The 25,623-nt window shown below is 44.3% G+C and overlaps 1 protein-coding gene across 4 annotated transcripts in view; it reads left to right on the forward strand.

Moving 5' to 3' along the window:
• The first annotated feature begins 2,263 nt into the window (after window positions 1-2,263).
• The window catches only part of tasp1 (taspase, threonine aspartase, 1), a 28,482-nt gene continuing 5,122 nt past the window's right edge, over window positions 2,264-25,623 (forward strand). For 2 of the 4 annotated variants that reach the window (XR_003750535.1, XM_028989159.1), the window contains exons 1-12: window positions 2,264-2,627; window positions 3,059-3,126; window positions 3,968-4,036; window positions 4,721-4,841; window positions 5,583-5,667; window positions 6,441-6,520; window positions 9,251-9,357; window positions 12,776-12,946; window positions 13,399-13,477; window positions 18,838-18,948; window positions 22,913-23,020; window positions 25,498-25,571. Coding sequence is in view for 3 of the 4 variants with exons in the window: in XM_028989159.1 (XP_028844992.1) it covers window positions 2,510-2,627; window positions 3,059-3,126; window positions 3,968-4,036; window positions 4,721-4,841; window positions 5,583-5,667; window positions 6,441-6,520; window positions 9,251-9,357; window positions 12,776-12,946; window positions 13,399-13,477; window positions 18,838-18,948; window positions 22,913-23,020; window positions 25,498-25,571 (1,191 nt within the window). In the remaining variant the exon portion in view is untranslated. Of the gene's footprint in view, window positions 2,962-3,058; window positions 3,127-3,967; window positions 4,037-4,720; window positions 4,842-5,582; window positions 5,668-6,440; window positions 6,521-9,250; window positions 9,358-12,775; window positions 12,947-13,398; window positions 13,478-18,837; window positions 18,949-22,912; window positions 23,021-25,497; window positions 25,572-25,623 lie in introns of all 4 variants that reach the window. The other 2 variants (XM_028989161.1, XM_028989162.1) reach the window with 2 other exon arrangements.

Raw genomic sequence — 25,623 nt, forward strand, 5'->3', positions numbered from 1 at the left:
AGCCAATGACTGACAGGTACAGCTCCCTCTAGGCTTTCCTATCCCATGATGCATGGCGAAGTGTGAGGATGCAGCATGATGTCTCGCTCTGTTATCATTATTTAAAACAACCCCCAGGCAGAGGTAATTAGTCATACCCAGATCAGTTGGAGAGCTGTGGATGCAACATGATGTGAAATTATACGGCCGATAACAAAGAACAAAAATCCATTTGTGCAAAAAATGTGAAGAAAAGAAAAAAAAAAAGAGAGAGAATACATCACGCACTCTCCGGTGCCAGCGCTCATTTACTTCGCATGCATCTCAGGCCATCTGTTTGGAGTAGAAAAGTAGCTCTTGCTTGTTGCCGAAATAAATGATGCCAGATACAGTGGAGGAGATACCATCTCTCTCAGCGTAATGAATTGGAAACACGTAATGAGAGGAATTGGAGCAACGCGCACGACATTGGGTTCCGAAGTGACCTGCTCACACAACTGTCTGGATGGAAAAAAGACTGGGAAGAGGAGCCACGTCTGCATGCTGAAGCTTAATGATCACCCAGCGGCTTGAAAGCAACCTAAAATTTAGCCAAGGACTGAATACCTGAGCCACTGGGTCTCTGTGACGGCCACTCATCACAAACTTCACCAAGCTATTCTTTAACATAAGCCTGTCATTAGGACAACCCATAACTGGATATGCACCAGACATGAGGCCCGTTGCAACAACAATTCATAAATCTGGTCTGTAGGCCGTAAATTCAACAAAATTACACATGGTGCCTGAGTCATTTTTTTGTGGTTGCCCAGGAAACATTTGTGTCTACATGGATTAAAAACAGGATTTAAGTAACAGCAGCCATGACTGCAACATTTCAGTTTACAACACCAGAAATTCCAGTATCACGTGCATTAATGCAGAACTAAGCTTATAGCAAAATAACGATCCGAATTAAACCTTCGGTCAAGAGCTGAAACCCAGCCAGTAGAGATGCAGAGAAAATTCAAATGAGTTGACAGAGCAAAACGCAGTATCATACCGTAACATACAGCAACAAGCACCCTCTCATTGACTCATCTTTTACCGCTCAGTCCGGGAGCTCAGCGTCACGGCTGCTGGAGCCCACCCTTGGTCACTGGGTCACACATGATTCACAGTCTATTTAGTCGCCAAAGCCACCTTGTGTTCGTACCTTTGGACAGCGGGAGAAAACTGGAGAGCCTGGAGGAGACCCACGCCAACACGGGGAGAGCATGTAAACGCTGCCCAGACAAGGACCAAACCAGGATTCCAGACCACAACCTTGAAGGTGTGAGGACACATCACTAACCACCGTGGCTCAGCAACAATCTGAGAGATATGATAAATTAATGTATTAAAATATATGAAAGGCAACATTCAATGACAAAATGCTAAATTGCTCATATACAGTACAGGCCAAAGGTTTGGACACAACTTCTCATTCAATGCGTTTTCTTTCTTTTCATGACCATTTACGTTGGTAGATTCTCACTGAAGGCATCAAAACTATGAATGAACACATGTGGAGTTATGTACTTAACCAAAAAGTGGAGACCTGACCTCCACAGTCACCGGACCTGAACACAATCGAGATGGTTTGGGGTGAGCTGGACCGCAGAGTGAAGGCAAAGGGGCCAACAAGTGCTAAACACCTCTGGGAACTCCTTCAAGACTGTTGGAAAAGCATTTCAGGTGACGACCTCTTGAAGCTCATCGAGAGAATGCCAAGAGTGTTCAAAGCAGTAACCAGAGCAAAGAAACTAGAATATAAAACATGTTTTCAGTTATTGTTGTACATGTTTCAGTTCACATTTTTTTGTTAAGTACTTAACTCCACATGTGTTCATTCATAGTTTTGATGCCTTCAGTGAGAATCTACCAACGTAAATGGTCATGAAAATAAAGAAAACACATTGAATGAGAAGGTGCGTCCAAACTTTTGGCCTGTACTGTACAATTATAAATAATGAAAGTCAGGGATGTTTTAAGTGTGGATCGTGTTTTATCATGTCCTGTGCTGATCTATATAAGTGTGGATCAGAAGGGCTGGATCAGTATGAATATAATAAAAATAACTTAAAAAAAAAACATTTTCAGCTCATTGTGAAGAGTGATTAAGCTTTTTGGTTGGTATTTATCTCTGATTAATGACCTTTAAATCACATTGGCAGTGAACGTGTTGACGTTGGTCCTGTAGCGAGACCACGTGGCCGCGCGGAGCGCCGTCAACCCGGAAGTGATTTCCGTCGCGCTCCTCTAAGACTCGGAAGAAGCCGCCGACTTTCGCCGCGATCGTTCGGACGTCAGGCGTGCGTCGGGCTGAAGTAAAGTTTGCCGTCGTGTGAGTGTGCGGGCCTCCCAAACTTCTCTGCTTCCCCGTCCACCGGACCGTCAGGTGCGCACGTCGACGTCTGAGTTTAAATGCTCGACGTCTGCGGTATAAAAGAATCGCGGCCGGTCGACGCCGCTTCACGAACTGGCGTGTCGTCCTGCATGCGACGCCACGATGCTCATGGAGAAGATGATCAGCTCGGCGGACGAGGGGCAGACCTGCTCGCCCCTGGCCGGTCCAGGGTCCGGACCGCACAACCGCGGGGCGGTGGGCTTCGTGCTGGTGCACGCAGGTCGGTGATGATGGTCTTCATCTAAAATCTCAGATTTGCAACATGACCCCCTGAAGAGGGTCTCATTTCTGTGGATTTTTATGCATCTAAATTAGTCAGACACAAGCACTGTACTGGGCATCAATACCCATGATGATTAATGTTATGACTGATATTTAATCAGCTTCTTGGTGCACGCGCCTACTGACAGATTAAATAAAGTGAAAGTGTAATTTGTCATTGTGACGCACAGCACACGGTGACACAACGGAACGTGTCCTCTGCTTTTAACCCATCACCCTTGGTGAGCAGTGGGCAGCCATGACAGGCGCCCGTGGAGAGGTGTGTGGGGACGGTACGTTGCTCCAGGGGACCTCGGTGGCACCTTGATGGTACGGGATCTGAACACGCAACCCTACTGCCGTTACAGTTCTGTTTTAACCCTTTTACAGGTGCGGGGTACCATTCCGAATCCAAAGCTAAGGAGTATAAGCATGTCTGCAAGAGGGCCTGCCTGAGGGTGAGTCTCCAGGACCACACAGCAGACATTGTGACAATCGTATCTTTCAGGTTTTGGAATAAAAGCGAATTGCGTACATTTTTGAGCCTTCTTTCAGGAGTCTGTTTTAGTAGGGTGGTGGTAGCCTAGTGGTTAACACACTCGCCTATGAACCAGAAGACCCAGGTTCAAATCCCGCTTACTACCATGGTGCCCCTGAGCAAGACACTTAACCCTTATTCATCTCCGACTAGTTCTTAGTTTATTGAAACTGAATGATTTCATCAGACGTCGCAGGGAATTTAGCCCTTTAGGGCTAATGAGGTCCAGTTAGCGTTGCACAAAATGGTGCTTTTGTCTTTTGCAGTGCTACTATTTTTACTGTTGTGTATATTTCTAAGATGAGAGTTCTGCTTGAGAATGTGGACATTTGCTTTGCTCTCCGTAAACTCTTATTGATTTGAAGTGAACGGTAAGATGTTTTGGTGAATATTCTGGTTGCCATCGGGTTTCTTAAAGCCACTTCTGAGAGGAGGCTGATGAAGACAATAGGTGACGTTTCACGTTGCGCTTTCGGCCCTCTGAAGTCCGTCCGGGGTGCAGGATGAAAGGACGGGATCAGAACGCGCCGGGAGCTTTGTGCCAGGGAATGAGAGCTATGTGTCGAGAACGCTGCGCGGCCCGCCAGGCCGGGGGGGTGCTCCAATCCGCCCCACTTTGCTCTGTGCTTCTGGTTGTCAGGAGCAGAAAATGGATTTACTTTGACCAATTTCTCGCCTGTGGGGTGGTGGGGCAGATTACGGAGTTAACCGATTTTTTTTTTTAAATTAATTTTTCGTGCCCGTGAACTCTGGTGTTCCAGGCCGTGGATCGACTCCGAGCCGGCGCCCTGGCAGTGGAAGCGGTGACTGCGGCACTCGTGGAGCTGGAGGTACATTTTTTTTTTTTTTTTTTTTAATCTACTGACTTAAACCTGTGTGGTAAAAAGTGTGTTTCTGTAATGTGCGGTAGAGGTACTCACCTCTACCACCCCAACCACCACCAACTGCAGCAGCTTTTCACGTTTTATCTAGACGTAATTAGGAACTCTTCTAGGCTCTTAAGGGTTGGCCTGAGGCCTGCTCCACTTCCTGCACCATCGGGCAAAGATCTGGGTGCTTTGAAGTAGCTTCCCCCGCATTAATCCCTAATGCATTCATGTATTTGTCTGCATCTGGCCACCCGGTTCTGATCCCAGAAATCACAAACCAAGGTGTGAGTGGCAGTAGCCTAGTGGGTAACACACTCACCTATGAACCAGAAGACCACAAAGTTACAGGTTGAAACCCCACTTACTACCATTGTGTCCCTGAGCAGGACACTTAACCCCGAGTCTCCAGGAGGGGGGGGGGGCTGTCCCTGTAACTACTGATTGTAAGTTGCTCTGGATAATGGCGTCCGATGTAAATGTGGGAACAGTAGAAAGTCTGGGACAGTGTTTGACTGTTGGTACAAAACAGGACATCCGATCACCCAAAAGTTTCAGTTTTGGTGTTCAGAACCAAATGGACTTGCTGAAGGGGACCCCACTTAGTTGCATCGGCTGGGTCAAGCGTGTTGCTTTGTGGCATTTCAGGACTCGCCGTTCACCAACGCCGGGACCGGCTCCAACCTGAACCTGTCGGGAGAGATCGAGTGCGACGCCAGCATCATGGACGGCAAGTCCTTACATTACGGGGCCGTCGGGGCCTTAAGTGGTGGGTGCGACTTAAACCCGATTCTTTGCTTTTGTTAAGGTGCTTCAGCTGCTTTTTTTTTTTTTTTTTAAATAAAAACACGTACGACGTGCCTTTCGAGTTATTGAGTTGAGTGTGATGTAGGGGAATAAAAGAGCGGCGGTATAAATCCAAAATTAAACCGCGCATCGGCAACAGATTGTTTGTTTTATACGGCATGAAGTAACTGTAACAGCCATAAAATTGGTACATGACACAATGAGCGGTTCTTGGCGAGTGTCTCCAGCACATGAGGTTCTCTTTTTCCTAAAGGCTCTCTTTCCGCTGCCAGCGTATTATTATAAATTTTTTATTTTTTATTTTTTTCTCTCCTCCTCCTCTCTGAGCGGCGCTGATGCATTAGCGGCGGTCGGGTATCAGATAGAGGTTCCGGAACAAAATCCCACATGCCAATTTCTGTGCACACGTTTTCATAATAGCCGCTGGCGCGTTTTATTGCTCGTCACCTGCGAACACCTCCATAGCTGGTCCTAGTTAGTTACGTTTTTATCCCTCAAAATCTGCCCGTATTTGGTATTACGCTGACTTCATGCTTTTAGGGTAACCGATCATTGTTTCTCGCTTTATATGTTAATAAAATGGCGACCCAATCTCTGGTTTCTTCAGGATTCAGTATAAAGAACAACAAATCGATATCAGTGTGGGGGGAGGACGGGACGGGACAGCGCTTCGGTTGACGCGATGCCTCTGTCCTCTCTGCAGGGATCAAGAACCCGGTGTTGGTGGCCAGAAGGTTGCTGAGCGAGGCTCAGAAGGGGAAGCTGTCTGCCGGCAGGATCCCTCCCTGGTGACCCTCCTCCTCCTCCTCCGCTGTGGTCTCGTCCCTTTTATTCCCCTCCGTGTAAACGTCTCTTGACACGTCCTGTGGATGTTTTTGAAACCCGTTGACATCTGCGCTAGGGGGCGGCGCGCTACGGCGGGCCTGTACTTCTGGGGTGGTAGTAGCCTAGTGGGTAACACCATAGGGTAACATGGGGCAGTGGTGGCCTAGCGGTTAAGGAAGCGGCCCCGTAATCAGAAGGTTGCCGGTTTGAATCCCGATCCGCCAAGGTGCCACTGAGCAAAGCACCGTCCCCACACACTGCTCCCCGGGCGCCTGTCATGGCTGCCCACTGCTCACTCAGGGTGATGGGTTAAATGCAGAGGATAAATTTCACTGTGTGCTGCTGTGTATCACAAGAGACAATCACTTCACTTACTTACATTCTCCTATGAACCAGAAGACCCAGGTTCAAATCCCACTTACTACCATCGTGTCCCTGAGCAAGACACTTAACCCTAAGTGTCTCCAGGGGGGACTGTCCCTGTAACTACTGATTGTAAGTCGCTCTGGATAAGGGCGTCTGATAAATGCTGTAAATGTTTTAAAAGATTTGAGAGTGTGGCGTGTCGCTTGTAGGCACTTTAGTTGCATGGCGTCTCTGCGGCTTCGAAGTCGGACTGCTTGTTTTAACTGGACCAGGCCGCCATCTGTCTCGGAACTCGCCCCGCCGCCAGAGTAGTGGCACAATTCTCGCCCCGCCAAGGCCAACGCTGTGCTCTCTCTGCTCTCTCCATCAGCTTTTTAGCGGGGAAGGGAGCGCAGCACTGGGCCGCCAGTCACGGGATCCCGCCGTGTCCTGCGGAGAAGATGGCAACCAGTGAGTATCCGCTGAGCCCGGTGCTCACGTGTCACGGTCGTCAGTTTATTAAAACGATTTCGCTAAAAGAGCCTTTGCAGCAAAATAATTTTCCTGAATCAGGGTGGTAGTAGCCTAGTGTGTAACACACTCGCCTATGAACCAGAAGACCCGGGTTCGAATCCCACTTACTACCATTGTGTCCCTGAGCAAGACACTTAACCCTAAGTTGCTCCAGGGGGACACTGTCCCTGCAACTACTGATTGTAAGTTTCTGGATAAGGGCGTCTGATAAATGATTTAAATGTAAATGAATCATAACATAAGTATAAGGTCATATATTTGCAGTTTTAAATTTAGAATATGACATGCATGGAAAGTGTATTATTATACTCGATGTTAAAATTTAAATAAGATTTTAAATACAATGCAGGTAATTGGTTTTTCATTCTGTTAGTGTCTTTGAATGAGTGCTTGACTCACTTCAGGGTCATGGGTGCCAAAACCCATCCCTGGGGAGGGTGGGGACTCATTTATTTATTTACTTACTTTATTTGTGAGGTGGTATCCTTCATTTGCATAATTACACAGCACACGTCGAAAACAAACGTTTGATCTTAATTTTTGATGACTATAAAATGGCTGGCTGCGTTGATTTAAGTAGTGACGTGCCAGCATTATCGGCGGTCCAGCCGATTGTCTTTCTGCTCAGCGCCCGGCCTGTGGTCTTTACAGCCGTGCTAAACGCTCCCTTCAACATTAAATGGGTTGTTAGCCGCGCTTAATCATTTTGAGATTAAGCGACTCAAAGCGTTCCAGGGAGAGAGAATGTGGAAACGCGGAGGCTTAAGAGAACTTGTCTGAAAAGTGCCGGGCGATGCTGTGTGATGGAAAACTGTGCCGTTCCGCCGCTACCCTTTTCCCCCAATTACTCCTCCAATAACGCGGCAGTAAAGCGCAGGGATTCGGATTTGAAGTGTGGACGGGTCGCTGTGTGTTTGCAGGCTGTCAGCCATTCCCAGTTAAACCAGTGAAGTAAACACGCTCTTTATTGATGTTTTCCCACTAATTCGGACTGTGTGTGTGTGTGTGTGTGTGTGTGTGTGTGTGTTGGGTAAGTGTGTGAATGCATGTAGTTAGGGCGGGTGGAATGTATGCGGGGATTGATCGGGGTGGGTCTGTCTCTTTGCACAGTTTTGTGCACAGTTTTTGTGTGTGTGTGTGTGTGCTTGATTGTAGGCAGGTTTGGGTTGTGTGTACGTGCACAGCTTTGCGGTAAGCTCCTATCTGCACACCTGTAATTCAAAATAACAGTGTGTTATTGCGTTGTTGGTGTCCTCAGTGGGGCAGGAGGCAAATAAGGGGGGGTGTGTGTGTGTGTGTGTGTGTGTGTTAGGAGATTGGCTCTCATTGTTATGTTGGTAATTTGGACTTTTAGATGTATGGAATAAACTGTGAAGTTCTGGTGTGATCGTGTGTTTGTGTACACGTGAAGATGGGAATGTTTATCCAGAGCATGTTCAGTTCTGGCGATGGTGCATGCTCTCACCCAGTGTGTGTGTGTGTGTGTGTGTGTGTGTGTGTGTGTGTGTGTGTGTGGCCCTGTAATTTTTTATTATTTTTTTTTTAATCTAGTCTGCCAAACTCACTCGTAAAAGTTAAAGGTGGAGAGGCGAGGTGGTGAAACACTCTTATGCCTAAAACTACTAAAAATAAAATCTGTCTTCTGTGTCTGTGTTTCGCCATCGCAGCCATTCCTCGTTCAAGGAGCCACGTTGCACAACCTGGTGTGTGTGTGTGTGTGTGTGTGTGGCGACACGCTGAGAGAAACAGTAGCTCTGTGTGTGTGTGTGTGTGTGTGTGTGTGTGTGTTTATGCCTGTAGCCATTTAGCACTTTCCCTTTCTGCCTCCTGTCATCTTTACTGCTAACAGCTTTGAGGGAAACGAAGTCGTAAGCAGCTTTAGGGGGATGATTTACCAGCCGAACCTCACAGTGGGTCGGAGGAGGAACCCGGCGCCGATAAAAATCCGCTTCCGCTACGCGGACATTCGATCGCGATTCGTGACTGTTACATTCTGGCCTGTTACAATGGACCAGTGAACGTGGTGCCATGGGGCATCCTGCGAAGCAGAAGGTACTCGGGGGCGGGTCCTTGTAACTCTCCTCTTAGTGGAGTTGCAGCCCGATTAAATCCCCAAGCGCCTTGGTTCCCCCGTTTTTGTATTCCATTAATCAGCTTGGATTTGGTACCACCCCTGGCGCCCCGGCCTTGCCCTGACTGGAGGGGGTTTTCACCGTTTTACTGGGAGCCTTTGTTAAGGCTTCAGATTGACCTGCAGTGACTTTAAACCACACAATCCAAGCACTACAATCAAAGTAGTCGTCGGTAGCCATCTTGGTAACGCCCCAGGGCCGCTATTTTGGGCCAACAAGGCCAGGCTCCTATCTAAATGAATAGGGAGAGAGTCATAACTGCACTTTAAAAGCAACATGTATAGACGCACCAGTCACATCATACATTTTACTCCCAAAAATAGATTTCAAATCGCAACTTCTGCTTGCGCTACGAATGCCGAGCGGCGCCCTTGTGTCTGAGTTACCTTGAACATGTAACCCGTGGCCTCTTTGATTTTTTTGCATTTTTCGAAAGCGCTCATTAGCCGTGCATCTGGGTGACGGTGGCCTGGGCGAGGCTGCTGCAGTCTCACACCAACTCGAATCAAACCGATCATCAAAATATCTGTTGCAGAGTTCAGCTTGTCGGCGTACAGAAGGAACAAGCGGAAGATGGAGGTTGCGGAGCGAGTGGAGGCGGAGTGTTACCAGACCAAGAGAGCGCGGCAAGCGGCAGAAAATGTGAGTTTAAAGTGCAGGACCTGCGGGATCGTCTCCCCACCCTGTGTCTTCTACACCTTGGACCAGCTTTAAACAGCGCGCTGCCGCAGCATTCGCCTTCACGTTATTACCCAGGCGACAAAAGGCCCGACATCTGCACAGTCCTCTAATCTACGCTTGCCGAATTCATAAAGAGCGAAAACCATGGGACCTAGAGATGGGGGAGGGGGGACGTGGGAGCGGCAGCTGGATCCAACCTTGCTGAGCGGAGATATTGGGGAGCATAGAACTCCCAATAACATTTTAAAGACAATGTCTCAGTCTGAAGAATGTTCTGGCCATTTAAAGTTAATCTAAAAATGTAAATAATAACTGCAAAGCATAATAGGGAGCAATTGCAATTTCTTACAATTTGTCTATGTGATATACAGTACAGGCCAAAAGTTTGGACCCACCATGACCATTTATTTCCATGACCATTTACATTTGGTAGATTCTCACTGAAGGCATCAAAACTATGAATGAGAACATGTGGAGTTACGTACAAAAATCATGAATGGTTCAAAGGAAAGTGAAGTGATTGTCATTGTGAAACACTGCAGCACAGCACACGGTGACACAACAAAATGTGTCCTCTGCTTTTAACCATCACCCTTGGTGAGCAGTGGGCAGCCATGACAGGCACCAGGGGAGCAGCGTGTGGGGACAGTTACACTTCAGTGCGACCTTGGTGGTTCAGGATTCAAGTCTGTTTGCTTACCCGCTAGGCCGCCACTGCCCCAAATGAAAACATGGAATACACAGATGGGACTTTTTTTTTTTTTTTTTTTTCTCTGTAATTACAAAGTAAATTATTGACTCCTTTATTTCTTTTTGCTTCACTGTCGAGTTGAGTCTCAGGTTCTGTTTTTGCTCTAAAGCCGTTAATGGAGATGAATGGATACGGTCCTAATAGACTCATCTGTTTGCAGTGAAAGGTTGTTTTAGTTTGACGCGCGTTAACCCGCCGTAATTTCGCATATTTCACAGGCTCATCAGTTCAAATTAAACTGCCGCGCCTGTAACGGCGGGTTATTGGGTTCAGATTGGACTTGATGTGTTTCGGGGGCTTAAACGATGCTCAGTATAAATGCAATTAGTCTCAATGTTTTTGGAGTCGATCTGAGTTCTTCACAGCGCCTGATTTCAGGCAATTAATTATTCTCCTGTTTAGCTCTCATTTATTTTTTAACTGACTTCAGTAGATTTAGTCAAGTCTGTATTTTCATATAAAATATCTCATCGGTAGAGTCATTATTTAATTGTGCGCATATGTGTGTTTTTATGGAGACGCACCTGTTCCATGTGTGAACTCTTCGAATGTAAGGAAATATGGGTGGTAGTAGCTTATTGTGTAACACACTCGCCTGTGAACCAGAAGACCCAGGTTCAAATCCCACTTTCTACCATTGTGTCCCTGAGCAAGACACTTAACCCCGAGTGTCTCCGGGGGGGACTGTCCCTGTAACTACTGATTGTAAGTCGCTCTGGATAAGGGCGTCTGGTAAATGCTGTAAATGTAAATATGGGTTCTAGCAGATCTGGCTCGTAGAAGCCTTTACAGGGCTGATAATGATCTTTCTGGAAACCCGGCCTGTCAGGTTGCCCTTTCAACGCAGACAGGATTTCACATTTTGGCGGCTGTTTCTCGTTTTTCCGCCGCGTGAAATGGGCCGCAGCCTCATCCATTTTGTTTGCACGTGTGATCGGGTTCCACGGTCATATCCACAGTTACAACACAGTTTAAAGCTCAACATTCCGCTGTCGTCGCAGCGGCTGAATTAATACAACCGAGCGCTGGATTTATTTACTATACTTCTCTATGGATTTATATTCTTCAGTAGTTAGTTTAATCACCGCTTTATTTAATGTGAATACTAGTAATTGGATATTCTAATAATAATAATGGATGTACTTTTATTTCATAAAGTAAATTTTTTTGGGGCTGAATATATTTAAGATATTTCTGTATTATGAATCCTTTTTTTGATTATAGGTAATATTATACTCATTGGAGATTCTGGATTTTAAGATTGTCACGATGCACTTAACTTACGATTTGCTATAATGCGTGAAATTTATTTCACTCTGGTTTTCTCGCTTTTTTTTATTATTTATTTATTTATTTCCCCCCCCAATTGAAAGTGAAATTAAAAGTGCAAGTGTTTTAAGGGCTTGAACTTGATCATCATCTCGGCCTGATGATCTGTTTGATGCTGCCAGTTGCTGAAAGGCAGCCGGGAGAAGGTATACTGTGCCAGTAAATTTATTGCTGCATGTAATGTGTGTAATAGATGCATGAAAAAACTTTGATTTGTGAAAAATAGCATTTAAAAATTTATAAATTACTCATAATGGGCAAAGCATGTTAGTACAGTCCAGCCTACTCACCTCTCTGTCTGACTGCAGCACTTTCAAACATACTCTAATGTCTGCACCCCAACCAATCAGAGGCGGGCCCCACTTTCACGATCTCTGATTGGTTTAGAGAACTATGTGTTCTAAATATTAATGGTAATATGTGTCTGTTGGTTGAACCACTTGTAGTACTTTATTTATTTATTTATTTATTTATTTTTCCCGAACAAGGCTAAGAAGGTTTTTTTTTAATTATTTATTTTGTCCCACCATTGATATCGCCACCGTTAATGTAAAATAATAAAAAATTAATTACTTTAATTAATTACTTTTTATCCAAGGTGCCCATAGTCCCCACACACTGCTCCCTGGGTGCCTGTCATTTCTGCCCACTGCTCACTAAGGGTGATGGTTAAAAGCAGAGGACACATTTCATTGTGTGCAATTCCACTTTAAGACCTGAAAGTCCAGTACATTTACAGCATTTACCAGACTCCCTTATTCAGAGCGATTTACGATCAGTAGTTACAGGGACAGTCTCTCCCTGAAGCAACTCTGGGTTAAGTTAAGGTGAAGGGTTACTACAATGGTAGTAAGCTGGATTGGAACCTGGGTCTTCTGGTTCATTGGAGAGTGTGTTACCCACTAGGCTACTACCACCCTCTTCCAGTAGGCATAATCCTATTGGAGTTGCATTAGTAGCTGTTAAGGTGGCTAGTGCCTGAAGGTTGATTCGTCATCTGAGTCTTGTCAATCTTCTCAATCTTCCGGAACAGGCCCTCTCCAAAACACGCTGCAATCAGGGAAGGAAAACACATGTGAGAAAACTGAGCTTTTCTGCTGTCGCTAGGGTGCACGGTGCGGCGAGTGATTAATCGTGCCGATCACCTGATTAATCGCTGCTTCAGACAGCATCCTGTTGGTGGTGCCAGTTTTTATTTGACGTTTTTCTCCGCTCTTTAATCATTGCTTTTGTCAGGTTTTCCTTTTGGTAGTGGTAAGGGCCGATTTCCTTTGTGACCGGAGCCTCTGTTCTTTGTAGGACCGTGATCTTGGGTCTCTGGCTAGAGTTCGAGCCATAGTGGACTGTGGGGAGAACCGCTCCGCCTGTCTGGACACTGTCGGCGCAATCGTGGTGGACCAGGAGGGCAACGTGGCGGCTGCGGTGTCTAGTGGAGGCTTAGCCATGAAGCATCCGGGCAGAGTGGGTCAGGTATGGTGGTCCTTTCCATTGTGCATTTAGTTATCCTGCATGCTCTTGCATCAAGGCTTCAAGCTAAGATGATAACTCCTGATTGCTCAGAAAGAATAGTCATCACTGCATCATAATTCTCAAATTCATTTTTGCCAGAGCAACATTTTAATATATATACTGCATTACACTGACTTATCAGAACATATTGTATAGTATGATATAGTATATAGTATAGTGATTGTCATTGTGAAACACTGTAGCACAGCACATGGTGACTGAATGTGTCCTCTGCTTTTAACCATCACCCTTGGGGATGGTGTTTTGCTCAGTGGCATGTTGGCGGGTTAGACCATGGCATAAACCCCTTTGCTTTTTATATTTTTATTAGTCGTTATTAAAAACAGTCACGTGGTGTTGCTGCTACAATGAGTGGCACCTGTATGTTCATGGCCTGTACTGTCATCCTATAGGCTGCTCATTATGGGTGTGGCTGCTGGGCCCAGAACGCCGGCAACGCCGTTCCCTACTCGACAGCTGTCAGCACCTCAGGTATCCTGCCAAGCAATGCTGCATTTCACAAATATCTACCATGATAAATTCATTACGAACTACCAAGTTCTTTGAACTTACAGCTATATAACACTTATGTCTCGTGGGAATGTGCTAGTAATGTATGTTAACATAAATTAGTACTTTCTGTTTGATTCCAAACATACTCCGTTAGGCTGATCCAGTCGCATGGTGTTAGTAAGTCCTATTTCTGCGCACGATTAGGCAGTGTTTTCATATGCCTGGCGGGGTTCATGACCGTTTTCCCCGCAGTCTGTGCCTTGTGAAAGTATAGTCTGTAAGTAGAATATATGTTCTGTTGTAGTTCCCCTGACGTGAAAAACTTTATTATTTATTTAACATTAATACGAATTCCACTGGCCTGTTTGTGGTCCTGCGGTGGCTAGAAATGGCGATATGTATAAAGAGTGCTTTGGTCATTCTGCTTCACCATTCAGAGTGCGGCAGCTCACATGACCGGACCTGGAATTTAGGCCGTTATGTAGCCTACACTACACTGTTGTAGTTTCTATACACAAGTCAGCCAATAAGAAGTTAATCTAAATATTCTCTAAAGAAAAAGATTCTTTAGAATAAAGTTCATTCCACCATTGTATAGGCTCCTCGTCCTCCTCGTCCCGCCTCTCTCCTCCTCATTAGCATTTAAAGCTACAGACACCGAAATGGCTCGTCCTGGGGAGATCTAATTTTGGGACTAACCAAAAGTGGCTGTAATTCTGCACCAAGGCTGAATTTCAGATTCAGTATTAGGGGACTACTAAAGCCGATTTTAAAAATAAATAAATAAATAAAAACTTGTACTGATCTACAACATGTAGTCTGTTGAATGACAACGACAGCAGTAAAAATCATAACATTTTACTCCAGCCTCTGACTTGTTGATCTGTTGACTACAGGCACACACACATTGAGAGCAGCGTAAACACCACCTGAACCTTGTGGGTCGGTTTGCCGTTCATGGATAAAGCCTAATCCTAGACTTTCACAATGTTCTCCATTTTAAAAGTGCTTTTAGTCCAGGACTAGGCTTAATCCATGAACGGGAAACCGGTCCAGTATGTTTCAGATTATACAGCTACGTTCAGTTATCCCGTTTCGGAATGCTTGTCGTGGTATGTGGTTCTTTTTAGAATTTGATTCCTTATTTTAGTGGAATGGGAGTTTTGGGAATGTGGATTCTGTGGGCAATGCTCCTCACCTACAGCTTATAGTTTAACTGGCAGGTTGACTCGTTGGACCGGCCTGGCTCCATGTCCTGCTGAGTTTGGGTCATTGGCGTGGCGCTGGCGTGTTATTCCTGCTGCACGTTTTTTTTTTTTTTTTTTCTCCGCGTGTTCGTGTGGAGTTGTACTTTTCTTGTCTGGCCAGAGAAAACGATGGCGCTCCAGGGAGGGGGAGAGGGATCCCACCTCCAGGTGAGTTCAGGTGAAGGGGAGAATCTGCAGGGGCGCCACGAGAGGCGTAGCGCCCACCTTCCCCCGATTATGATGGCACGCTTTTCCGTCGTGAGTGGGAGCCGAGCGAGAAGGTTCCTTCTGCGAAACGCACCGACACCGTCTGCTGAGGTTCAGCACGGTCACCTTTCATTTTCCGCTCGACACATGGTGTCATTTTTCAGCCCACATGGCGCGAACGTTGATTAAGACAAATTTCAACAGATTCCTGAAGTGAATGGGGAGGGGGGTTGCCATATGCTTTTTCCATTTATTTTTCTTTGTTTTTTTTCCAGTTATGAATAAGTTTATTATCTTGATTTTTTTTTTTTTTTTTTTTTAAATACATGGATTTAATATGACTGGCATCGGAATCAATGTTTAGTCTATGAGTTTATAATTGTATTGAAGTTATAAGGTCACATTGTTTAGTTGTTTGTGGCTTTATGCAGTGTTGAGAAAAGTGAAGGGACTTTCTGAAAGCATTTGATAAACAATTAATTGACCTAAAGCACCCTCTTTATTTTAAACTACACTGGTTTCACAACCAGTGCACCACTCATGCATTTTTGGTGCAGCTCAACCAATCAGATTTTAGATAGAAAGACCCATTTTATTCTGATCAAATAGGGTAATGATGATGCTGTGTGGATTTAAAGATGAAACTGATTATAGTTTTTAATTGCTTTGAGAATGAAACGTAAAGGCTGCCAACAGGAAGTCCACATGCCTTTGTTCCATAGAATGGAAGCATTTCTCTCATGCTGGACCAGAAGACAACTGGAACGTCTAATGTTGTGCGCCTGATGCTTAGTAAGGGTATATTTTAAAGGCTAAATGTAATTTCTTTCCCCCCTGTTCCGCAGTGTCTTGCTGTGATTCCTGCTGGGCAAGACCCGAGGCCATGTACTTAACTTTTCCAGCTAATGCATTCTGTCACATGAAGAAACGAAAGCCATCCTTTCACATTGGCAGGTCCGTGGTGCAGTGCTGCCGAATGCTTTTTCTGTATTTTTTTTTTTTTTTTTGCTCCAGCTTCTAAAAAGAACTTCATCCTCCCAAAGACTGGATGGGCGTCTGTTCGTTTCCCTTTCAGGCTCAACACTTAAATGGCTTTAAATGTATGTTTTGGAAGGTTTAAAAATGGCTATATGCTGGTGTACATGTCAACTCTGGGAACGGGAGACCTTGAGATTTTTTTTTTTTTTTTTTTTTTTTTAAGAAGACATTTTTTAAAAATGTATTTAGTAGTTCTGAAATGGACCTGGACATGTAGCAGTCACGGTGGAGGTGGTGACTATCTTTCCCAATCAGAATGAAAGCGCTGATCATCAGGATATCGGCGTTTTTTTTTTTTTTTTTTTTGCAGTGGGCGTGGTCTCATCTGTGACGTCCACTGGCACCCTGTGTACAAGGGGTACCAGCAGTGTAGAGAATATAGGGAAATGGAGGAGAGGGACGCTGCGCTGGGCATGTGCCCTACTGTCATGATGGGGCAGTAGTCCGAGAGAGTGTGAGCTGTCAATCATGCCTACAAAAGTTCATTCAATTTTCATTTTCTGAGTAGTTTGTTCCTCCTCTCCAACATACAGATAACTAGCATGCAATTTCTGTACATCCCGAGGATATAAATGGTGCGAGAAAAGTAGTGAGCATGGAACCCATCTGTCATTTGTCTTTGCTGCTGTTTTGTCTTTTAAGTGGGAAGACCCTACGATTCTGTCTTGTCACGCCTCTTTTTGATTCTTTTCAATCTGTGGCTTTTTTTTTTTCTTTGAACATAAATGCCTATGAGGAGTGTGTGCGTGTGTGTGTAGCACCTGCTTTTCATTTCCCAACTTAAAAGGCATTCCCATTGAAAGAAGGAAAAACATCATGTTGGTTCTGTTTGAGATCTCTCCCCACATGCATGCTTCTTTCTCGTTTTTTTTTTTTTTTCTCTCCCCTCTTTCTTTCTTCGTCTCTTTGTGTCTCACGTGTTTTTGTGTTTACTAAGGATGACAAAAGTTTTCATCATTAATACTTTTGCTCCTCACTGAGTTGGCAGTGCTGCCTCTGTGCGGCATCCTCATTAAAGCCACGGCGCTCCCGCGATGCCCATTTTCTTTTGGAGGCCCTGTGGGCTTTCCGTAGAAGCAGAGGGCGAGCGCCGGAGCCAACCTGCCATTCTGCTCTCGTTAAAACGTGAAAAACGACCGCGGGCGTCCAGTTGTCATGGTGGTGAACCTGCACACGGCTCTGTTGTAGTTACCTGATATTTTCACGAGCGCCGCGTTTGTGTTTACAGAAACACTACTTTTTTTTTTTTTTTTTTTTTTTTTTTTGGAGCGCCTGCCAGACGTCTTTTCTTTTCTTTTCTGGCCTGCTTTAGCGTCGGATCGGAGGCAATGTAGTATGAACTAGATGAACTTTTATTTCAGGAGGAAAGTTGTGGCAGATTGTAAAGAAACTCCAACCCGCTGCCTGCCAGTTGCAGTCAACACCGCGTGCACACGTCAGCGTCTGCGTTACACTTTTCTGCTTCTTGCACGGCGTTTGAGATGGTAACGGTGTGCTTTTGCAGATAAATTTTATCTTTTGAGATCTTTTTGTACAACTCATACTTGAAGAAGAAAGTGTAGTGATTGTCACATGTGATACACAGCAGCACAGCACACGATGCACACAGTGAAATTTGTCCTCTGCCTTTAACCCATCACCCTGAGTGTGCAGTGGGCAGCCATGACGGGCGCCCGGGGAGCAGTGTATGGGTACGGTGCTTTGCTCAGTGGCACCTTGGCGGATTGGGATTCGAACCGGCAACCTTCTGATTACGGGGCCGCTTCCTTAACCGCTAGGCCACCACTGCCCCCAAGGGTCAGAGGCTCATACTTTTTTTTTTTTTTGTCACCAAATACACTGAATATATGTAAAGCGTGGAGTAGCCCGGTACTGGCGCAATAGTGGCATACATACCGGTCCTGGAATCAATCGTCTGATGCATCACAAACCTGCTTCCCACTGTTGGGCTTTTCCCCACAAGGTTTCCCAGCCTGTTTGGATTCTGTGTTCAAACTGCATGTACTGTTTCTGCGTACTAATCCATTCAACCTGGATTTTAAAGAAGATTTACTTAGGTGTATGTTCATACAATTAGAATTTAGATAACTACTCGGGCTATGTCATTTTTATTCACTTCTGATGAAGCTTTCATTGCACGTGTGTGCAAAAGTGAAGAAAGCGTTTTAACAAATGTCTATAAAATGGAAGGGTGCAGACAACGTTGTGCATTGCAATGCAACTCAACATCCAGCAGTTGCATTTCTGGACATACTAGACATTTGCGGACTATCACATTGGTAGATTTCAGTATAAGCAGAGTTGTCCTTGAGGATTATGCAGGGTTCCTACGGTCATTAAAAACCTGGAAAAGTCATGGAATTTGAAAAGGGACTCTTTCCAGACCTTAAAGTTTTGGAATACAAAATAAACATATAAAGTAATAATTTGAATGCCATAAGATTAGTTTCTTTTATTTTTCTCACATTAACACAGAGATTTCAGAACATATGGTCATGAAAGGTTGCCTTAGATTAATTGAAAAATCATGGAAATTCTTTTGTAAAAACGTGTAAGAACCCTGAGCATAGGAAATGGGTTTTATTTATTTATTTATTTATTTATTTATTTATGAACATAACTGCTATTGCTATTAACATTATTTGAATTTAGTGTAATATTATGTAGTGTAATGTCATGTGCAAAGTATTGAGAGAGTTCAGACAGTCTGTTTACTAAACATCACTAGGATCACAAAGGATGTGTGGCAACTTTCTGCAGGATTTCATTTCCTGCTTAAGAGGCTCATGCCAGGGAAAATGGGTGAAAATTGCAGTGTGTGGCCTGCTGATGACTCTGTTTTTGCAGGCTGTGGGGAGCACCTGGTCCGGACCATGTTGGCCAGGGAGTGTTCGACCGCCATGCAGGCAGAAGATGCGCACCAGGCCCTGCTGGAGGCCATGCAGACCAAGTTCATCAGTAAGTAAAGGCACTCAAACCTCGTCTAGTGTCCAATACATATTAATATAATATAGAATTGACTCTGCGGTTCCCAACCACACTCATGACTATATGCCAATTCAACTTGGTGGCTCCAGGTGAGGGGAAGATACAGTGTGTGTGTGTGTATATATATGTGTATGTATGAATGACATCCTAGATCTGAATGAATGAAATATTCTTTATTCTTCACATAGTTGGATGTGCTGACAACAAAATCACACAAAAATAAACCCATGGATGTCTGGATTTGGAGTCTTTAAAGTGGACTAACACACTATAGGCTTATCCAATGTTGGTGTAATGTCCTTAAAACAAGTCAAAATGAGGCTCAGTAGTGTGTGTGTGGCCTCCACGTGACCGTATGACCTCCCTACAATGCCTGGGCATGTTCCTGATGAGGTGGTAGATGGTCTCCAGAGGGATCTCCTCCCAGACCTGGACTGAAGCATCCGCCAACTCCTGGACAGTCTATGGTGCAACATGGCATTGGTGGATGGAGCGAGACGTGATGTCCCAGATGTGCTGAATTGGATTCATGTCTGGGCCAGTCCATAGCATCAATGCCTTAGTCCTGCAGGTACTGCTGACACAATCTAGCCACATGAGGTCTAGCATTGTCTTGCATTAGGAAGAACCCAGAGCCAATCGCACCAGCATATAGACTCACACATGGGGTCTGAGAATCTCTTGGTACTTAATGGCGGTCAGGCTTCCTGTAGCGAGCACATGGAGGACTGTGCAGCCCCCCAAAGAAATGCCACACCACACCATTACTTACTCACTGCCAAACCGGTCACGCTGGAGGATGTTGCAGGCAGCAGAACGTTTTCCACGGCGTCACCAGACTCTGTAACGTCTGTCACATGTGCTCAGTGTGCTAAACCAGCTTTCATTGGTGAAGAGCACAGTGGCGAATCTTGGTGTTCTCTGGCAAATGGCAAACGTGCTGCACGGTGTTTGGCTGTAAGCACAGCACCCACCTGTGGACATCAGCCTCTCATACCACCCTCATGGAGCCTGTTTCTGACCGTCTGAGCAGACACATGCACATTTGTGGCCTGCTGGAGGTCATTTTGCAGGGCTCTAGCAGGGCTCCCCCTGTTCCTCCTCCGGAGGTAGCGGTCCTGCTGCTGGGTTGTTGCCCTCCTACGGCCTCCTCCACATCTCCTGATGTACTGGTCTGTCTCCTGGTAGAGCATCCGTACTCTGGACATGCTTTTTAAATACTGGCTCTTTAATTACTGTATTAATGCACAGGAAAAATGGCACAAAAACAGTGAAATGTCACAAATGTATGATGCATTGTATGAAAACTTGATATTGATTATTAGTTGTTGTATTCTTTTATGTGGGAAAAATCTTGTATAAATGCGGTCTATGGTTGGAAAAAGTGAGACATCGCAACCCTGTTTGGTTTCACATGCCAGTAAACATATTTTTCATGCGTTGAGTCGCAACCCAAAGAAAAACCGAACCAGTCATTCTGTCTTGACTTTATTTTAACATAATACTCATAATGCATCGCTTTCATCTGAGTGATAACACATGCCCTCTGTGAGTCAGCTTCTTGACTTCAGTGTGTACTGGGTCACTTTTTTTTTTTTTTTTTTGTGTAAATGTCATCCTGTATTTTCAGTTCAAATAACTCAAAGACAAATGGGCTTTGTGTTGGTTAACGGCGGGAAGCATTTCCACATGTCCAGACCTCCGTTAAATGCTGTTTACTACGCGTTTCCGTATTTTGCATCATTCCAGAACGCTGTTTATCGTCAGTGAGCAACGCCGCATCCTCTTCATGTGTGCCGCTCGGCACGAGCTTACGTAGAACCGGGGGAGAACAGAGGACCATCGCGGAGGGGGAGAAGTGACAAACCGCGATTTTAAAATGAAGAACAAACACGCCACTAACGGCTCGCCTGACTGGGAATGGCCCGCATAGCGGATCTTTTGACCCGCGGCCCACTGCGTCGGCACGATGCGGCATCGCATGAATTCTGAGGGGAGGAACTCCCGTCTCCATCCCGCGGTCACTTTCAGACGCTTTTTAAATCTTCTTCTGGTGTTTGTTTGAAGATGCTTTGCTGTCTGAAGTGGTCGGCGTGCTCTGTGCATCGCAGCTCTGCGTCTCAGGGCCGTGGAAGCGAGTGGCCGCTCGGATCGCGCCTTGATTAAGAGCAGGGAGGGAAAACGGATCCCCCGGGCGACGTGTGGGAATAGTTTGTGGTTTTGGCCTCGTTCGAATGTCCACAGCGTTCCAGTTAAAGACACGGACGTCTGTCACACTGGGACGCTTGGGCACTAGAACATGTTTGTAGTTTTGACACGAAATGACTCCCAGTCGACCATGTGTTCTTTCAAGTGCAAAGTGACGTGGGGTTGGGCGATATGGCAAAAAAATTATCATGATATACTCTGGATGAAAAATTTAATTTTTTTCTGATATTGCCAGACTGAAATCAATAGACACCAGATATAATAAACAGTTTATTATCACGTGAAACCATGACATTCGCTGTCCTCCTTGGCTCCATTTTCAGCCGTTTTTTCTCTTTGCTGGCTTCACGCCGGAGGTTCCTGAACATTTTCTGCAAGGCCAGCTTTTCTAGATATGAATCAGATTTTGAACAAGCTGAATTTTTTTCTATCAAGATTTTAATAACAACTCTGGCACATCCCTACAGTCAGAATTAAGTTTTTTTTTTTAATTAGTGGGTTCTCCCCCATACTCATGTGGGTTCTCCACGTTCCTCCTTCTGCCCACAGACGGTACATTCTAGCATGAGGCTTCTTGTCTGTAGATAGGAGGCTTGATTTGTGAGTGTGTATTGTGTCCACATGAGGAGCCTTCTTTCCATGAGTATTTCTTTGGTGCCAGCCATCCTCTGTTCCTCCAAACGTTCTTCAGACGTCCTGTTGTAAGCATTCGCTTGTAAATAGAAATAATAAAAATGATCTTTTTTTTTCCTGCCGTTTTCTTTCATCAAGCCTAGTCCAGGAAATAGTCGCAGCCCTGGCATCGGTGTGGTGGTGGGGTAAGAGACAGTCATGCAGGTGTGTGATTTTAAAAGGGTTTTGTTAAATTCCATCGGTTTGTGTGAACTGCATCCAGGGTGAAAACCTGCAGCTTTAATTGCGTCTTGGGCAAGAAGGGGCTGTTTTGGAGAAGGGCGTGGCATAAAATATATATATATATATATATATATATAATAAACTTTTTTTTTTTTTTTTTTCTGTAGCTGATTAGAAATAATTTTTGCAGGTAGCTAAATAATTTATTTTTATTATTATTTATTTCCTTTCTTTGAAGTAAAACTACCTGCGTTAAAGAGTTTGCCGCTTGCCCAGTGACCTGGACCTTTAGCACCCGGGTTAATGTGCCTTATTTTCAGAGGTGAAGGGCATGGGTAACGAGGGATTTTTAGGGCCTGCTTAGGGCTTTTTCTTGAGCGCACATTTAGCGTTTTATAGCAGTTGTGCTATAAACAGTGCTTTTATTAAACTCTCACCTGGGAGCGTGGCCCCACGGTGGCGTTTGAACCCTGAATCAAGATTTGTTCAGATTGGCCAAATTATCTGGTCTGTGGATCAGCATTTGCAGAGGAAAAAAAACACTTGCCGTTGTTTGGCTTGGCCGCGGCATGCAGTTAAATCGTACTTGTTTTCACACAAGATTACATTTCTCACGGCCCGGCTGCTTCGTTGCAGCGGGGCTCTGCTTCTACTTACAACTTGGCCTTAATCTGTGTTTGTGCTCCAGGCGTGCAAATGTGTGAAAGGGTATTTTACATAACTGTCCTATGTGTACGTTAAGGTTTTAATCAAATCAGTCGTTTTCCGTTTGTAACAGCACTCGGAACCCGTGCACGTGAAATCAATTTAATTTGTTTGTTTTAGAGGACCAGGTTTGATTGATTTTTTTTTTGTGGGCTTTCTTTATCAGGTTCACCTTTCCTGGTAACTGAGGACTGTGTGTTGGGGGGTGTGATCGTCCTGAGATGCTGCAAGTGTGTGGAGGACCAGACCTCACAGGAGGATGCTCACACATTAGGTTAGACACACTCACGCACTCTTGTGTTTTTATCTTCATAGACCCGGGGTAGTAAATGAACAATGTTTTTTAGTATAAATATGGTCATAATTGCTTTTCTATACTACTTCTAACCCTACATCGAGATTTAATCTCAGCAACCAAAATGTCACCACAACAAAAAGTTTGATTTATTTTTATTTTTTTTACGTTTTAGAAGGACATTTGTTTTTTCCACCAACATGTCCACACACATCATGTTCCACAAATCATGTCAAGCAGTGTTCTCCAAGCCAGACCCAGCAACTACTCCTTGTGTGCTTCTGTCCATAAACAAAACCTTTTTTTTTTTTTTTTTTTTTTTTTTTTTTAAATATCACTGCTTTTCCATGTACATCCTTCTGCTGGGATATGCTAGAGCTTGACCCAAAGCCTTCCGTTACCCAGTCCAGGTGTGTGGATCTTACCTAGCAGAGTTCGTACGGTCATTAAAAACCTGGAAAAGTCATGGAATTTGGAAAGAGTATTTTCCAGGCCTTGAAAAGTTTTGGAATACGAAATAAACCTGTAACGTCATGGACACGTGACTCTAAACTTATTTCACGTAAGACTGCATGTTTTTCTATGCTTACAACTACAACGTACTGCGTCTGTTGCTTCCCTATTCCAGCACCTCTGCAGCATGTTATGCCTGAACCTGATGGGGCCCATTTTACTCGGGCTTGCTCGAACTTGGAGGAGGAAATGTTGTTGCTTATGTTCAGCTTTTTAGGGTTGTCAAGTTTTTTTTTTTTTTTTTTTTTTTTTTTTTTTGTTTGTTTTTTTTTTCCTCCACATTTGCACAGAATTTTCGGGTTATAAAAATTAAGAGAAATTGAAACGTCATAGAAAATGTTTTGTAAAAAAGAACCCTGACCCAGGTTTGAGCCTTTACTTTATTTAGCAGACGCTTTTATCCAAAGCGACTTACAAGAGGAAGACACCAGCAATTCTCGTTCGATATCTATAGAATTTTGAGTTTACAAAACTAAGAGGCCTAACTTGTCAGCAAAGAGCATGCTCTGAGATTGTTAAAGGCTAGACAAAGAAAAAATTATAATGTATGTGTATATTTTTGTATTGTTTTGTGCAATGTGTACGCATGTGCGTATGTAAGTGTTATCTACCTAGAACCTAGAATAAAGCCCATCAAAACATTTAAACTAATTTCTGCTCCCTTTTTTTTTTTTTTTTTTTTAGTTAGTTATTTAAATAATTATTGTTTTTTGTTTAGTTTTTTTAGAATGTGAATTAACAGACGAGCACCCTCACTGCCTTCATCCAAGCCACAAGCATGGTTTATGGATCTATTACTAAATTAGTTCAGATCTGGTGGGCATGCTGGCATTTGGAAGCTTGCACCATGTTTGATTTGGATCTGGGGTATTAAGTGGGTTATTTTTAGTAATGTTTGCATTTATAAGTTCTATTAAAGATCTGTTAATCGAGGAATAAATTGGAGTCAAGGATAACCCATAGTTTTTTACATTGTGGACGTTTGCTAAGGACACTGATTGGTGTGTAGAGATTTAATCACTGGCAAGTAAATCTGGGAGTCATCTGCATTTAATTAAAAGATAAGCCATATTTTTGAAATATGGATCCAAAAGGTAACATACAGAGAGAACAGTAACGGTCCCAGAATGGAACCCTGGGGAACGCCATATGTTAGTTGAGGAGACTGTAAAGTCCTATTGCTGAACTTTAAACTCTCCCAACACAACCCCACAGGTTCCCACCCACTCATCCAGCTTTGATAAAACTATGTATTCAGCCTATTTTTGATTTTCCTAACACGGTCAGCAGATTCCTGCAGAAAAGTGTGTGTTGCACATCTGCTGGCTGCCATACCTGTTAAGACCGGTGAATGTAGTTTCTGACGGCTCATGTGGAGAGGGATTTGGTGATGTTCTTGTGTTCTGCTGAAACGTTTCCCCGTCTTTTAGCGAACAGGATGATTGATTTTCCACACACCTTGGATATAAAGCAATAATTGTTCCAGCATAAACATAGAAAGTGCCTACTCTTTCTGAATAGACCTTATGGCCTGATTAGTGCCAGTTCTACAAAATGTTCATAAAAACAAATGACTTGGAGGAAAAGCCAGGAGGCCCCAGACATTTAGAAACATTTGTGAGGTGGTACTATGCAGTTTTGCACACACTCTGAAGTTCAGCAGAACATATTGGCACATTGACATTGTCATTGTTTTATTCAAGGGTCCTCATGGAGGCTTGACTACCAGGAGCTGATCTGTTCTAGCCAAATGTGGAAGAATGTAGAAGTTGAACTGGACAGGGACACCTCATATAACTGCTAATGGCTTCAGTACAAGTTTTCCGGTCATAATATAGATTGAAGAACAGCAGAATTCATCATCCCTAATATGTAAATTGCATGGTCAATGACTGTACCTGTGTGTACGTTATATATGCAAGTGTTTTGTTTTTTCTTTCCAGTGGAGTTCCTGTGGAGTCACACCACAGAGAGCATGTGTATTGGATACATGTCTGCTCAGGATAGCAAAGCCAAGGTGAGATGTTTCCAATGAATTTCCAACCTAAACCAAGCTGTCACATGAACTT

This window comes from Denticeps clupeoides, chromosome 8, assembly GCF_900700375.1.
Source record: "Denticeps clupeoides chromosome 8, fDenClu1.1, whole genome shotgun sequence".
NCBI lineage: Eukaryota > Metazoa > Chordata > Actinopteri > Clupeiformes > Denticipitidae > Denticeps > Denticeps clupeoides.